Source organism: Peromyscus eremicus, chromosome 4, assembly GCF_949786415.1.
Source record: "Peromyscus eremicus chromosome 4, PerEre_H2_v1, whole genome shotgun sequence".
In the NCBI taxonomy this organism is placed as follows: domain Eukaryota; kingdom Metazoa; phylum Chordata; class Mammalia; order Rodentia; family Cricetidae; genus Peromyscus; species Peromyscus eremicus.
In genome coordinates this window covers 130,216,351-130,231,359 of record NC_081419.1, presented here as the reverse complement: position 1 = coordinate 130,231,359, position 15,009 = coordinate 130,216,351, and the positions used below count along the sequence as shown (strand labels likewise).

Here is a 15,009-nt window from a genome sequence, read left to right as displayed (position 1 = left end):
ACACTGTGCCAAACACTACTCACTTGGGTTCACTCTGTTGCTGTGTGTTGGGTGCCTTCGGTGGGCCTCCCAATGCTGAGGAGAGGGCATGGACTGTAGGAACGGTGGATTGAACACATGTTCCAGCTGAGCCTGGTGGCAGTCACAGGACTATGAAGCAAGAGGATCACCTGAGCCCAAGAGTTTGGGGAGAACCTAGGGAACATAGTCCTCAGTTCAGAGTCTCATGAAAACAAAACACAAGACAACAATAACAGTTTGTAACCGGATATTCAAAACCAGGAAGGAAGTATGCTTCCAGGGCTGGCTTTCCCAGGCATTATCTACCATGCCCAAGTGTTGGGTGTGGTTATCCCCACTTCTCAGATGAGGAAAGGGGGCACCAAGAATGGAAGTGACCAGTCAGTCCCTCAGAGCCTTGCAAGTCACCACTGTGTCACATAGGCTGACAGACTCCCAGCAATCTTACCCAGTGCTCTTGGCACCAATCAGTATTCAGTGTCGCCTCTCATGTGACTCCCATCCCAAGGCCTCCTGTCTCCTCCTCGGTCCATCTCTAACCCTAGCTGTGGTCGCTGACATGCCTGGAGAGAGCTCAGTGTCTTGTCACTATCCCTCCCACCAACCAGCAGAATGTGACCCTAGGTGAAGGAATGGTTCCTCAGGCTATGGGAGTTCAAAGGAGGATCAGCAAAGGCTAAAAATTCCTAGGAAGCTTCCTGAGAAATGCTGGGATCCAGACAGACTCAAAGGGAATGGAAAGGGCAGGCTGGCCAATCAGAGGGGACACGGGAAAAGGTCTAGGGGACTTGAATGGAGCACCGTCACTGCCTAGGAAGGATGGGATACAGGGAAGACACCTCCACCTTGCCGCAGCCTCAGCCTGGTATCTATTTATGTTGGTCAGTCCAACACAGTGATGCCTGCAAGGCCCTGAGAGACTGGCAGTTGGGATACTGCCTTTTCGATGGCCCTGATGGACCAGGTCGTTTTTCTGTGGGAGCCACGTTGGGGGTCCATGTTGGGGTCCATGGACTGTGTCCCCACAGCAGGACCCTTTTCAGGTTTCTTTCAGCAGTGTGCTTCTGAGAGTCTGCTGAGGAATGATGGGAAGCTTGCCCAGCAGAAGGAAAAGCCTGTCCACAAGCGCTAACCCCAGTTCCTCTGGTCCAGTCCAAGGAGCTGTGTCCACACAAGCAGGTAACTCATGTCTGTGGGTCTACAGACCTAGAGCTCACCACCTCTGGGTTTTCGGCCAACAACCCCAACACAACCCCAGACTTCAGTGAGAGCCTAGGACTATCCTTCCCAGTGAGCCACAAGCTCCCAGCTTGTGCTGAACTTGCAGGGGTGCTGAGAACATTAGATGTAAGGGGTTAGAAGTGGAACTCAGGGATAGAGGGCTGGATGGGTAGGTAGCACAAGGGGGCCTGTGGTTCCACCCCAGCACATTTGCCAACATGCGTTTGGAGGTGGGCATGAAGCTAGCTGCAGCGATAGGAGCCTGTACTTCCTTCATTTAGAAGGTAGAGAAGAGAATTGTGGGTTTCTGTATAGCTTGGGCTACACTAGAAGAGCCTGTAATTTCAAATGGGGGTGGGGTTTTGCCTTGTTTGAAAACCATCTTCCCAGAAATATCCAGACTGGTTTGACCAGATTCTATCTAAATGCTGTGTGGAGCCCCGTTGGTCCAGAGGATTAACCATCACGGATAACAAGATCACCCAAACCCAGCAGCACTGTTCGGAGGGGTGTGGCGAGCATTAACTAACCTAGACTAGAGACTGCAGAGCCAAGATGTCTGAACATCTCCAACCCGCAGATCCCTTAAAGGGGCAGGGTTTCTTTTCCTGTTCTGCACTCAAGCCTCTTATCTCCCCAATACCAGCCCCCACAGGGCCCTGACACCCTGGGCGCCCCCTCATCTGCAGGGAGAGACCTGCAGGAAGAGCCCCGAAAACCACACCTTCCACGGAGCTAGCAGCAGGTGGCAGCCGCTGAGTCATCCTGGGCCTGAAGATGTACCTGGGCTCAGGGGGGCTGCTCTTCCCTCCGCCTGGTCTCCCAGGAAGGGAGGCCATTTCTCATTGGAGCTGCCTTGTCCCAGAGGACTGTGAGTTTTCACTAGCCTGGTCTAGAAGCCCCGTGTCCCCCCAGGCCTGGTCCATCTGAAGCTCACTGAGGCTCTGCCAAGTGCCAAGCCATGTGACAGGAGCTGAAGACACAACAAGATAGGTCTGTCCCTGCCCAGAGACAGCCACTGAACCATGCTGAGTGGCGCTCCTGTTAGATTTGTGAGTGTTGCAGGGATGAGTGTGCAAAGGGGTAGGTCGGAGTAGCCTTTCTGAAGAAAAGTAAATGGGCCACGGGGCCAGCAGGAGCCACTGGGGAGCTGCGCCTGCTCGGCATGCAAGACCACAGCTTTCGAGAGGGCCAGGAACCTTACAGGCCGCTTTGTTCCACGCCTATGGGAAAGAGACCTCCATAGGAGGGAGGCATCAGGCATTCTCGGCAGCAGGACACCTGTCTCTGGGCAGGCAAGACCCTGAGAGCTGAAGAGCTTCCTGCTGGGAGGGTTTCTGCTAACCTTCTAAGAGGCAGAGGTGGGAATGGGTGCCTTCTTACCTACGGCAGAGACTCTTCAGCCCCCACCTACCTCCTGGACCCTTGTCTGTCTCCTCCTCCTCCCCCACTCCTGGGTCTCAGCTCCCTCTTGAGAGCATCCAAGAGTCCTGTGGGACCTTGGTACTTTGGGAGCTCCTTAGGGCCAAAGAACCCTTCCTGTGGACCTTGACTGCTTTTCCTGGCCTCCTACATCTGTGTGCTAAGCAAATCTCTCTTTTGGGGACCGTTATTGACAGGAGGAAGGAAATAGAGGTGAGGTAGGTGAATTAGGTTTTTTGTTTTGTTTTGTTTTGTTTGTTTTTTTGGGGTTTTTTTTGTTTGTTTGTTTTTTGGTTTTTCGAGACAGGGTTTCTCTGTGTAGTTTTGGTGCCTGTCCTGGATCTCGCTCTGTAGCCCAGGCTGGCCTCGACCTCACAGAGATCCACCTGACTCTGCCTCCCGAGTGCTGAGATTAAAGGCGTGTGCCACCACCGCCCGGCATAAATTGTTTTTTTGTTTTTGTTTTTGTTTTTTTTTAAATATTTTTATTTATTTATATTTTAATTTTTATTTTATGTGCATTGGTGTTCTGTGTGCATGCATGTCTCTGTGAGGGTGTTGGGTCCCCTGGAACTGGAGTTATAGACAGTTTGTGAGCTGCCATGTGGGTGCTGGGAATTGAACTCAGGACCTCTGGAAGAGCAGTCAGTGCTCTTAATCTCTGAGCCATTTCTCCAGCCCCATGATTGGTTTTTAACAGCCATTTGCAGGCCCCACAAGCTTAGGGGATTGTTGGACTGGGTGGGCTGGTGGGAGGCAAGTGTGAGCCCTCCATTTGCCACATGATGCCCCACCCCCAACTGGACTTCATGTCCACTGAGTCCTCAGGACCATTTCTAGGGTGACTGGTGTCTTAGCTTCACTCTGGTTCCATGACCTAGGCCAATCCCTCCTCCACTGGAACCTTCGCCTCCCAGGAAGCTGGGGCCCTTGCTGAGCGGTGCAGCTGTCAACCAGCCCTTCACCCCGCCCCCCCACTCCAGCCTGGGTCTGTGAACAGGGTGCTATGGAATTGGAATTACGCTCTCCCCTTGCTGAGTGCCACATCAGGGCCTGGAGATGACTAGACATGCCAACGTCAGGGCAGTGGTAAGGGCCCAGTAAGAAGTAAGGTGATGGACGAAGACCCCAGTAGGGCCCGATGTGCAGTGTACAGTCAGGGTCAGCAGGACCCTTAGTCACATGCTCCTGTGGGGCACTCGCCCTGGTCAGGCCTGCAATAGTAGCGTCTCGTGGCACTTCTCAGGCAGCACAGGCCTTCCCTCACTGCCCTGAACATAGGCCACCGGGAGGCCAGCCCGTCCGTGCCTGTGTGTGGGCAGTGCCCTAGAGTTACAGAGCCGGTTACATGGGCATCTCTCCAGGGCCTGATGGAGGAGTAACAAGGCAACCAGAGTCAGATGTGTGGGGAAGAGCCCACCCTAGCCTCAGCTCACAGACCCTGCTTTCTGTCTCCTGACAGCATGGCAGTCCTTCCTGGGGCCCCAGGCGGAGCTGTAAGCCTTCCTGAGTCCTCCACCCCAGCCCCACCCTCAGAGCTACTGTGTGGCCCCACCACTGCCTTTCAGAGGCCCACTCAGAGCCATGTTGACCTGGGCTTCTAGCTGCAGTGGGGTGTCTGTTTCGTCATGGGTCTAAGGATGGAACCCAGGGCCTAGCACATCCTAGACAAGTGCTGTCCCATTCAGCCAGAGCCCAGTCCTACAGGATGTTAGTTCCCAGCTGCAGAGTCCTTCCTCAAAGTCTCTGTGGAAGTTGTACATACAGGGAGGTGTGGCCAGGAACCTGCTCCTCCAGCCACACATACTGAAGGCCCTCCTGGGAACCCCCAAAGCTATCTGGGCTCTCCCAGGTTCTGTAGAGCCTTCTGGGAGCATTTCAGACTCCAGAGTCACCCCGCTTCAGGGTGCCTGTGGGAAGGGTGAAGGAGGGGAGCCAGACCAAGGCAAGAATCAACTAGCTCACACCTTGAGGGAGGACTGACCAAGAGGGTGTGTTTCTCCCTCTATCTAGAGAGAAGCAAGGTCACAGCTGTGGCCCTGGGCAGCTTCCCAGCAGGTGAGCAGGCTGGACTGTCTCTGAGACTCGGGGAGCCACTAACCATCATCTCTGAGTAAGTCTACAACACTGGGCCCTGAGGTCGCACTGTGGGAGAGGGGCCTTCCACTACCCGCGGAAGGCACAGGGCCGCTTTGGAAAGGCTCCCATGTGATCATGTTGGTCTCTGGGTGGCTTTCTGGCAGCCTGACACACCTACAGGGACAGAGGGAGTGGGGTCAGGCCTTGGAACAGGAGGCCTTGGATCATGTGCTACCTGCCAGGCCCTCACCCAAGGAGGAGCCTGGGTTAACTGGTGTAGGGAATTCTGGGAAATGAGTAGAAAAGGTGCTGCAAGTTCCATCGGGAGAAGGAACTCACAAACTCCAAATGAAGGTGGCCCTCTGTGATCTCTCCACAGGGATGGAGATTGGTGGACAGTCATATCGGAAGTCTCGGGCAGAGAGTATCACATCCCCAGTGTGCATGTGGCTAAAGTCTCCCATGGGTGAGTACCTGGCCCAGGCCACCTCCAGGATCTCCTACACTCTTCCCACAGTGTTCTCTTTATGCATAGCCACAAGCTGAACAGAGCCTGGGCCCCGCCCTTCAGAGCAGCAGACAACAACTGTCATGTCTTGTGCACCTTGGCCCATGAGACCTGGGAGACCAAAGAAGGCCCCATAGAGGAGGAGGTGTGGTGTGGGACTTTGGAGGGTGGTCAGGATCAAATGTCCAGAACACTGAAGGGGTTGTAGAGGGACAGGCACAGGACATCCCAAAGCGGGAGACAAGGGGCACTTCCGGCAAGGGTGAGTGGATCAGCAGTGGAGCTGGAGGACTGGGCAGTGAAGACAGAGGCAGGGGAGCCTGTGCTGCCCTGCCTGGCCCTCCTCCACCCACTCCCTCCCAGACACTTGGTAATGAAGTCTCCAGGCAAAGAAAGCCTGAGGGTGTCTTCATAGGGCTGTTCCCCAAAGACTCTGGAGTCAGGACCCTGAGAGCATGGCTGAAGGGAGTCTCTGAGCCTCTGGCGCCTGCTCTTCATGGTCCAGAGGTCAAGTGAGGCCAGAGGGTAAGGGAGGGAAGATCTTGTCAAGGTCATGCAGAGGCATATTAAACCCTTTTACTAGAAGGATTCTATTCAAGTCCACAAGCTCACCTTGTCTCTCTCCTTGCTCCACCAGGTGGCTGTATGAGGGCCTGAGCAGGGAGAGAGCTGAGGAACTACTCTTGTTGCCTGGAAACCCCGGAGGGGCCTTCCTCATCAGAGAGAGCCAGACCAGGAGAGGTAAACTCCGTCCCACACACCTCTCCAGAGTCGGGCTCAGGAGAGAGGACAGACTGTTGGCACACCTAACAGTGGAGGTTTCTTGAGTCCAGCCAGGCCCTGACTATAAAAGGGCCTGAGGTGGAGCCAGGCTGTGAGGGCAAAGGAAAGACAGTTTACCTGGAGCAATCAAGGTCAATCCACTTTGTGGAGTGGATACCTAGGCTTGGAGTTGGGTCACCTTGCTTCCATGACCGTCCTTGGACAATAGTGCAAAGTGGGCGTGAACCCACTGGCAGGGATCCAAGCTTAGTCTATGTTGTGACAACTGGGATGCTGAGCCTTTAATGCCAGCACTCAGGAGGCAGAGGTAGGAGGATCTCTGTGAGTTCGAGGTCAGCCTGGGCTACAGAGTGAGTTCCAAGACAGCCAGGGCTACACAGAGAAACCGTGTCTTGAAAAACAAAACAAAGCAAAAACCAACCAAACAAAAAACACCTGGGATTTACTCTGATCAGCAGTGGTGATTTCTCCTTTACAAGACAGGACACGATAAGATCTCTTGGCAAATGTTCATTGCAAGTCAGGCACCCAGGAAAGACCTCAGGGGACAAAAATAGAGTTTGCTAGCGACAGTCTAGGGAGGAGATACTGGCGTGCAGACAGACCTCCTGTGTCTGCCCTGATTGAGCTTACTGGATGGGCTATCACGGTCCACGCTCTGTACCTCCACCCTGCATGCATTTCCCTCAGGAGCTTCCTAGATTAATCTTTCCCCAGCCTCTCTTGCTAATTTCCAAGAAACATCAACCCCTCACCCTCCGAAACGCCCATTGGCTGGCTGCGGACGGTGGTAGGGCTGCTGGCTCCGGTGCGGCAGCTGCAAACAGGAAACCTCAGTGCTGGTGGTGACTGGGACAGGAGCCCTGCAGACCTACCAGTTGTGAGCTAGAAAAGCCACAGGAAGTGCTCAGCGCTTAGCCACCCCACCCCGCCCTACCTCTGGCCTGGTGCAGTCCTGAGGGTATAGTGACCACCCTTGTGCCATTTTTCTCCCCTCTTCATTAAGAAGGAGCATATACAAGGGAAATTCATGGAGATGCCAGGAGGGATCTGTGAAGATCTTCAAGGACCTGAAAGGATCCACAGGAATTCTGGGACTAGCATCCCTGTGGCCAGCACCTAGTGCAGGTCAATCAGAAAGCAACTCTCATCAGAAACCAAAGACCCTGAGTTAGAGCACTGTGTGCATGCCAGTAATCCCAGCACTTGGGAGATAGAGCCCAGAGGAGCAGGCGCTCAGTCACTTTCGGGCACACAGAGTTCAAGGCATACGTGTTCATCATGAGACCCTATCTCAATAAAGCTCTCAAAAGGAGAGACAGGAGGATCACCTAGAAATTCAAGACCAACCTGGGCTAGTGGTGAGTTCCAGGCTAGCCAGAGGGACAGAGTAAGGTACAAAGTAAAATAATAAAGGCCAAAGGGTCTCAGAAAGTGTTTGCTTTGCAAGTGTGAGGTCCTGAGTTTGAGCCCCAGCACCCATGTACAAAGTCTGGCAAGGTGGTGTATGCTTGTAATCTCAGTACTGGGGAAGCAGGATGGGAGGATCCCTGGGGCTTTCGAGCTTATACGTACAAAAGAACCAAAAGCTTCCCGTGCTGACCTGGAGAATGGTTGTCTCCCAGGCATGACTGCAGCCTCTCCTCATGGCTTCCTTTGGACAGCACTGCTTAGGCTGAAGGGCGTAGCCTGGGCAAAGATGTCACTTTAGTTCATTGCTTGTGGGTCTCTGTCCAGGAAAGCGACAGAATTGCCTGCAGGGCGGCTACCCCACACCGGGCATGCCAAGTCTGAGTTCGGAGCTAAACATGCTCCTCTCTTACACTGCTGGCCTGGGGAGCTTGCTTAGGAAACTGGATCTTAGCTGTACATTGGAATCATCTGGGAGAAGCCTGCAACATGGATGCTTATACACCAAGCTTGAGTTTCTGATTTAATTGGTCAGGAATGTGTCCTAGGATCTGGAATCGGAAGGAGTGCCCTGGGGTGAGACTCTTCAACAGACAGGGCATGTATGTAGTGAAGTAGAAGAACCCCCGGCGTGCGCTGGATCTGGAGTACTGGGGGTCAGACTGCTTCAGAAGCTTGAATCAGTATGTCCTGAATAAGTGACTGAACTTTTATTCTGTGGTTCCTGGGCCAAAACCCAAAATTGATACTAAGTTCTAGGGTCCTGAGTGATGTCAGAGTGCTGGTTCTCTGATCTTAACGCACAGAAGTCATTGGGATGCTCTGGACTTGGTAACAGCACTGGCTCTCGCCACCACAGACCTACTGGGGGCAGAGGCCACACACCTGCCTCCCTCTCTGGGTGGTTCTCTGTTCTTTCAAAGTGACAGAGGAAAATCCAGAAGGAAGAAATAGAGAAGTCATGTTGCCTGTAGATCAGTGGGAGGGAGGGAGGGAACGAGGGAGGAAGTGAGAGACTGACAGACAGACAGGTTATATCCTGTGCATCTTGTCACATATGATTTCTTAACCACCAACTGGGTGACAGTGGGATCGTCTTTTCTCCTCTTTTTCTGCAGGACTGGGTATCGAACCCAGAGCCTCAGATACTTTTGGAGACAGTGTCTCACTAGGTTGTTCAGGCTGGCTTTGAACTCATTCTGTAGCCCAAGCAGGCCTTGTGATCCTCCTGCCTCCACCCGAGGAGTCCAGGATCAGCCTGGACCCAGAGTCCAGTGTAGCTCTGAGGCTGGGATTCCAGTGGGGGGTGGAGCCTATGTGTGGACCAAGGAAAGCCTGCAGCCCTGAACTCTCAAGAACACCCTCTCAGCCACCCTCCACATCAGCTCAGAGTCCCTCTAGCCTACCTGGTCATGTTCTAGGCCTGGGGAGAGCCAGGCTTGAGTTGGCCCCGAAGTACTGCTTTACGAAGGAGGTCCTGGAAACTGCACAGTCCACAGGACTGCTCCAGAGTGTGCCAGGATTAAGGACAGGCTCCAGTAAGCAGCATTCCTTCACTCCCCTGCTGTCACCCTGTCCCCTTTCTGTTGGACTCAGTAAGGGAGATCAGTGAGCAAGATGTGGCTCCTCCACCCAGGGGCTCAGCTCTGCCCACTCTTGGGTGGTCAACCCTTCCCCAGTAGTGGCTGAGTCACACTTCCCGCATGTGGCTCCCAGGGCCTAGGGGTCAGCATCTCTTAGGCCATTGGCTCCTAGGTGGCCTCAGTGGAGGAAGTGCAGGCAGGGTCTGCCAGGCATTTCCCCCAGGTAGACCCTGATGGCATCCCTTACCTCTCCCAGCACCACTGGAATGCCCAACTCCAGAAGTTCTGGGCATGACTGCCTAAGCCTGCTAGAGCATCCTAGAGTCCAGGGCCACCCTCACTGCCCTTGGTCTGGAAGGTCATCCTCTCAGCCCTCTGTGCCCTCTAGCTTCACTGCTTACCAGGTACTCTAAGAATACACCTCATTTTTTCCATCGCTTCCTGACACATAGTCCCACAGCCTGGACAGCCCCACCCCCCACTTCTCCCCTGGGCAAATATACACTCGTCCTTCACGGTCCAAGCCTATCACCCCACCCCACCCCCAGGCTGTGGCTCTTCAAAACTCCCACAACATCTTGAGCAGTTCTCCCTGGCATCTTTGGTGAACTGACTTCTTGTAACAAAACTGAAAGCTATGCTCTGAGAACAATGGAGCTCACTGTCCCATGAGGACCACCGAGGACAACCGTGAGGGGATGGGCTGGCAGCAGCTCCTCTCTACCGTCCCTTACACCTAAGTCTGGGCCTGTGTCTGGCATTGTAGTAGGGGCTCAGCAGATGTTTGTTGGAGAAATAAATGAGTCTGCCTCGGTAGGCAGGATAGATAGAGTAAACTGCCTTCCAGACAGGAAGGAGGGGGCCATGTTTAATACCAGACTGCAAAAGACAGGCCCAAATTTGCCCCCCACACCACCAGCTCCCTCATACCCATTCAGGCAGCTAGGCCTGTGTGCACCTAAGCACTCTACCCTCAGCAAGGGTCTGGCTCCTGAAGGGCCCTCTAGACCCATCGCCAGTGTGGGGAGGGGAAGGTTCAATGTGTGTTTTCTATGAGAAATGCAAGGGTAGTTAAGTCTTCAAGTGGCCCACTATAATTCTAGCACTGGGAGGCTGAGGCAGGGGGATCACAGTTCAAGGCCAGATTCAGCTACATTGTGAGTTTCTGTCAAGAAACCAACCAATTAGTCAACCCATAGGACACCCAAGATCCAAGGTATAAAAAGCAAGACCCCAGCCATAGTCTCAGTGGCAAAGTGGACAGTGAACAAATAAATGCCCAGCACATTAAAGCGGAGATGAGGGTGTGTCTGTGGGTAAGTGTGCCTGTGCCCTGAAGAAGGGCTTTAGTCTAGAGCCAGTGGGGCTGGACAGGTCCAAGGAGAGGTCAGATTCTGCAGTCTTTCAAAGATGATGAGGACTTTGCTTATAAAGAGCCATAGAAGAAGCAGTCACAAGCTCTCTCTGGTTGAGATGTGGTCAGACCCCAGGTGTGCTCTCAATGTCGCCGGTATCTTGGCTTGTGGATCAGGCTTCTGCTGACAGTCACCTGGCCCAGCTGCTTTTAGGGCTGTGGCAACAAGGTAATTTGCCTCATGGGGAAAGAGTGTGGAAAAAAGCTGCTCACTTTGTGGCAGTCAGGGAACGGAAAAGCTTGCTGGGACAAGGCTGAGCCCTCATGATCCCATCACCTCCCAAAGGCCCCACCTCTGAATACTGCAGGGCACTGGAGTCCCGCTGCCCTGCAGGGCTTTGTGAAGGCATCTCAGACCCAAGTCAAGACGGTGTGAGAGGAAGCAGTCAGAGACTCGAGAGTCTGGGGCGTAGTGAGGGATGGATGGGTCAGGGTTGTATACGAAGACAGGAAGATGGTAGGATAAATCTGAGCCATCCCTCAGGAGGCCTCCTCCTCCTCCTCCTCCTCCTTCTTTCTTCTTCTTCTTCTTCTTCTTCTTCTTCTTCTTCTTCTTCTTCTTCTTCTTCTTCTTCTTCTTCTTCTTCTTCTTCTGTTTTTCGAGACAGGGTTTCTCTGTGTAGCTTTGCACCTTTCCTGGAACTCACTCTGTAGCCCCGGCTGGCCTCAGACTCTCAGAGATCCACCTGCCTCTGCCTCCCGAGTGCTGGGATTAAAGGCGTGCACTACCACCGCCCGATGAGGCTTCCTTTTTTAAAGGAAGGCATGCATCTTGGAGGTAGAATGTTCTGCATAAAAGGATGTCTTAGGGTTTCTATTGCTGTGAAGGGACACCACGACCATGGCAACTCTTATAAAGGAAACCATTTAATTGGGGCTGGCTTACAGGCCCAGAGGTTCAGTCCATTATTGTCATGGCAGGAAGCATGTCAGTGTGCAGGCAGACATGGTGCTGGAGAGGTAGGTGGCTAAGAATTCAACACCTGGATTGGGAGGCAGCAGGAAGAGACTCTGGGCCTGGCTTGAGTATTTGAAACCCACCCCCAGTGACACACCTCCTCCAAGGCCACACCTACCCTAACAAGGTAAAACCTAATAGTGCCACTCCCTAATGACCAAGCACTCAAATATATGAGCCTATGGGGGCCACTGCTATTCAAACTACCACAAAGGAACAGCAGGGACACAGGAAATACTTATGGGTGCTTGCTGCATGCCAAACCTGGTTCACTACCTGAATGCTCACAGCTGTTGAGATCAGGGTAATCGTTACCCCCTTCACACAGTTAAAAAAAAAAAAACAAAAAAAAACCCTGAGTGGCCAGGTGGTGTGCCTTAGCAATAGGGCCGGTGGGCACAGGTGGCAGGGGTACTACAGACTGCCTGTGTGAGACTGAAACCCAGGCAGCCTGAATTTTAAAACAGAGATCTTGGAACTGGGAGAGTACAGCAGTTCCTCAGGATTGGCTTTAGTTTATTTTTGAGAGTCCCACTGTAGCCCTGACTAGCCTGGCTACAGACCAGGACGGCCTTCAGCAACTGCTTCTCTTTAAAACCTTGCTGTGTAAGTGTCCCCGCCAACACCCTTGGCTGTTTCTGAATTTTAAATAGTCTTCCTGAATGTACACTCTGTGACTAGTTGCGGCTCATTCTTTTACTTGTTTTTTTTGTTTTTTTTTTGGGGGGGATGGTCTCACACAGCTGAGGTTGGCCTCAAACTCACCATGTAACCAAGGAGGGCCTTGAACGTTATCCTCCTGCCTCCACCTCCCACATGCTGGGATTACATGTAAGTGCCACCAGTCTATGCTACATAATTAGCACTGCATTCTATAAGGCACCATGGGACTTTGTGTGAGGCAATGGGACTACCTCACACCAAGTCTTTACCACTGAGCCACATCCTCCACACTTAGCATACCATTGAGCTCAAGCAGGCTGTGAATGTGGTATCTATTGAAAGCACTTCTGTTTTTCTCCGTGTATGAGATGGGACTGCTGGGTTTGAAGGTAACTTAACTGTTAACACTGACCTGTTTCCAAAGTGCCTTTCTCTCTATGGCCATGCTGCCCTCTACTTGACATTTTCACATTCCAACCCTTCTGCCACCCGAGTCTTATCTATACAGCCAATATTAATGCTCACTTACACCTCACCCAGCCTGAGGATCATAGGATCCGATCTATTACAACTAATAATCTTTGCCCTACCTGAAGGCTGGACTATGATCATTATTTTTTTCTTCTTCCAACCTGGGTGGGGCTGGGTCTCCAGCAGGGCCTTAGCTGTATCCCTGGACCCTTTCCTCCTCAGGCTGCTATTCCCTGTCCATTCGACTCAGCCGCCCTGCATCTTGGGACCGGATCAGACACTACAGGATACAGCGCCTTGACAATGGCTGGCTGTACATCTCACCACGTCTCACCTTCCCCTCACTCCAGGACCTGGTGGACCATTACTCTGGTATGGCTTTTTCTTTTTTCTTTTGCTTCCACAGTAAACTAGACGAGGGGCCTCGGAGGTGTCAGTTATGCCCTTAGAACCTGCTGGGGCTATCCAGACAGAAGAGGCATGTCCGGTCCTCTATCTGTCCTTATGCAGCCCCCGTGCTGGGTGAGAGAGGTCTCCAACCCACACTGACGAAGAACTAACTAGAAGCCAACTGTGTGAGCTTGGCCAAAATCTCACCACCACGGTGGTGGTCCCAAATCAAAGTGCCCTACAACAGTGTTCTTCACAGGATCAGATTGTGCTGTTCCTGGGTGCAATGCAATCTTTAACATTTCGGGTGCCCGCCCTGTTACCAAGGCAGTGTCAAGGAGCCAAGGAAAACCTCACTGGGCGGTGGTGGCGCACGCCTTTCACCCCAGCACTCGGGAGGCAGAGGCAGGCGGATCTCTGAGTTCGGGGACAGCCTGGTCTACAGAGTGAGTTCCAGGACAGCCAGGGCTACACAGAGAAACTCTGTCTCAGAAAACAAAGGCAGTAACAAACAGTAAAAAAAAAAAAAAAAAAAAAAAAGGAAAACCTCTTGAGAAGGTTGACTGGGGATTTCTACAAGTTGGTTCTCCACAGCAGATCTGATGGGGCCACAGGCTGAGCACTCAGCTTGCTTTTCTTCAGTTTTACACGAACTAAGTATCACATAACTTAGCCCCAGCCCAACTTCTTCTACATCCCAGACTTCACTTCCTATTACGTTTTGGTGACCATGTCCCCAACGTGCCAAGCACAGAAAACTTCCAGGGCAGAAGTCTGGGTTATAGCAAGGGTTTGGGTCTCTTCCACAGAGCTGGCAGATGACATCTGCTGTGTCCTCAAGGAGCCCTGCGTCCTGCAGAAGCTTGGCCCACTACCTAGCAAAGATCTCCCTCTCCCTGTGACTGTGCAGTCGGCATCACTCAACTGGAAAGAGCTGGACAGGTAAGGGAGTCCTGGGACATTAAGACAGAACAGAACTTGGGCTCCCAACCCAGAACGGACACCTTCTAGAGCCCGCCCAGGCCTGAGCAGTGCTGAGGACAAGGCAGTGTCAGGGAAAAAATAGGCATGGACCTCGGGGCAGCCTGGGTGAGAGGAAGGTTGGAGTGAGTGGGTCAAGAGTCCTGAGTAGGGAGGTCAAGATGGAGTTAGATCAGTTAGGAAACGAGGAGTTTGTCAGCAGGAGTAATATGGTGCTGTACTAAGGGTAGGGACACAGAGGTGGCCCCTCACCCGCTTTCTCCCGTCCACAGTAGCCTGTTTTTGGAAGCACCTGCCAGTGGGGAGGCATCTCTTCTCAGTGAGGGCCTCCGAGAATCCCTCAGCTCCTACATCAGCCTGACTGAGGAGAACTGCTTGGATGACGCCTAGTCCAGCACACAGTCAAAGGGGAACCGAGGCCATGTCGTCACCTAGGACTCCAGCTCGGGCAAACCTGACGAAGCACCCCAGAGGCAAGGCTGGGAATGCAGAGGGTTGGGCTGGGACGCAGGCACATCCCGGGTCCCACCTGGACCTTCTGCTCTTTCCTCTCTAGAGGATAAGAAGTCATTTATCTCCTCCCAAGGCCTCGGACCCTCCTACCACCTCTGGTCCACGTGCTTCGCAATTCAAAGCAGGGCCAGGCCTCTACAGAGAGTAAATTACTTCTAAGGTTTGATAAGTCAGTTCCTGAGAGGGATGTCCAGCACGACTGTGGAGTCCCTTCCCCCACTGTAACTGCTAATCAGCCCTACTAAAGGCAGAGATCGCCACTAGCATGAAGGAGAGAAAAATATTAGGGACATTCACAAGTCTCTTCAGAATGCACACACATCTCAGACAGTAGGATGGTCAGAAAGCAGAGAAGCAGAGCACCTGAGCTTACCACAGCGGCCCCCACCTCTTCCCCAAGCAGAGCAAGAGCAAGTCTAGATCTTCCCATGATCCCTCACAGCAAGGTGTCTTAGACAGCCAAGCTCTGAGATCTCTACTCAGTGCTCACCCCCACATAGCCCAGTCAAACCCGTCTTGCCATCTGGTGGTCAAACACAGAATGACAGCGTTTAAGTCTCCCACTGTAGACCAGTCACCCATCTCAGTGCTG

At 52.9% G+C, this 15,009-nt stretch overlaps 1 protein-coding gene across 1 annotated transcript; it reads left to right on the top strand.

Annotated features, from left to right (window-relative positions):
* Nucleotides 1-1,018: 1,018 nt before the first annotated feature.
* Nucleotides 1,019-14,342, top strand: Sla2 (Src like adaptor 2). The gene is made up of 7 exons (XM_059261781.1): nucleotides 1,019-1,200; nucleotides 4,678-4,777; nucleotides 5,123-5,209; nucleotides 5,889-5,992; nucleotides 12,756-12,905; nucleotides 13,733-13,865; nucleotides 14,177-14,342. The coding sequence occupies exons 1-7, from the start codon at nucleotides 1,104-1,106 to the stop codon at nucleotides 14,292-14,294; spliced, it is 789 nt and encodes a 262-aa protein (XP_059117764.1). The 5' UTR covers nucleotides 1,019-1,103; the 3' UTR covers nucleotides 14,295-14,342.
* Nucleotides 14,343-15,009: the final 667 nt, after the last annotated feature.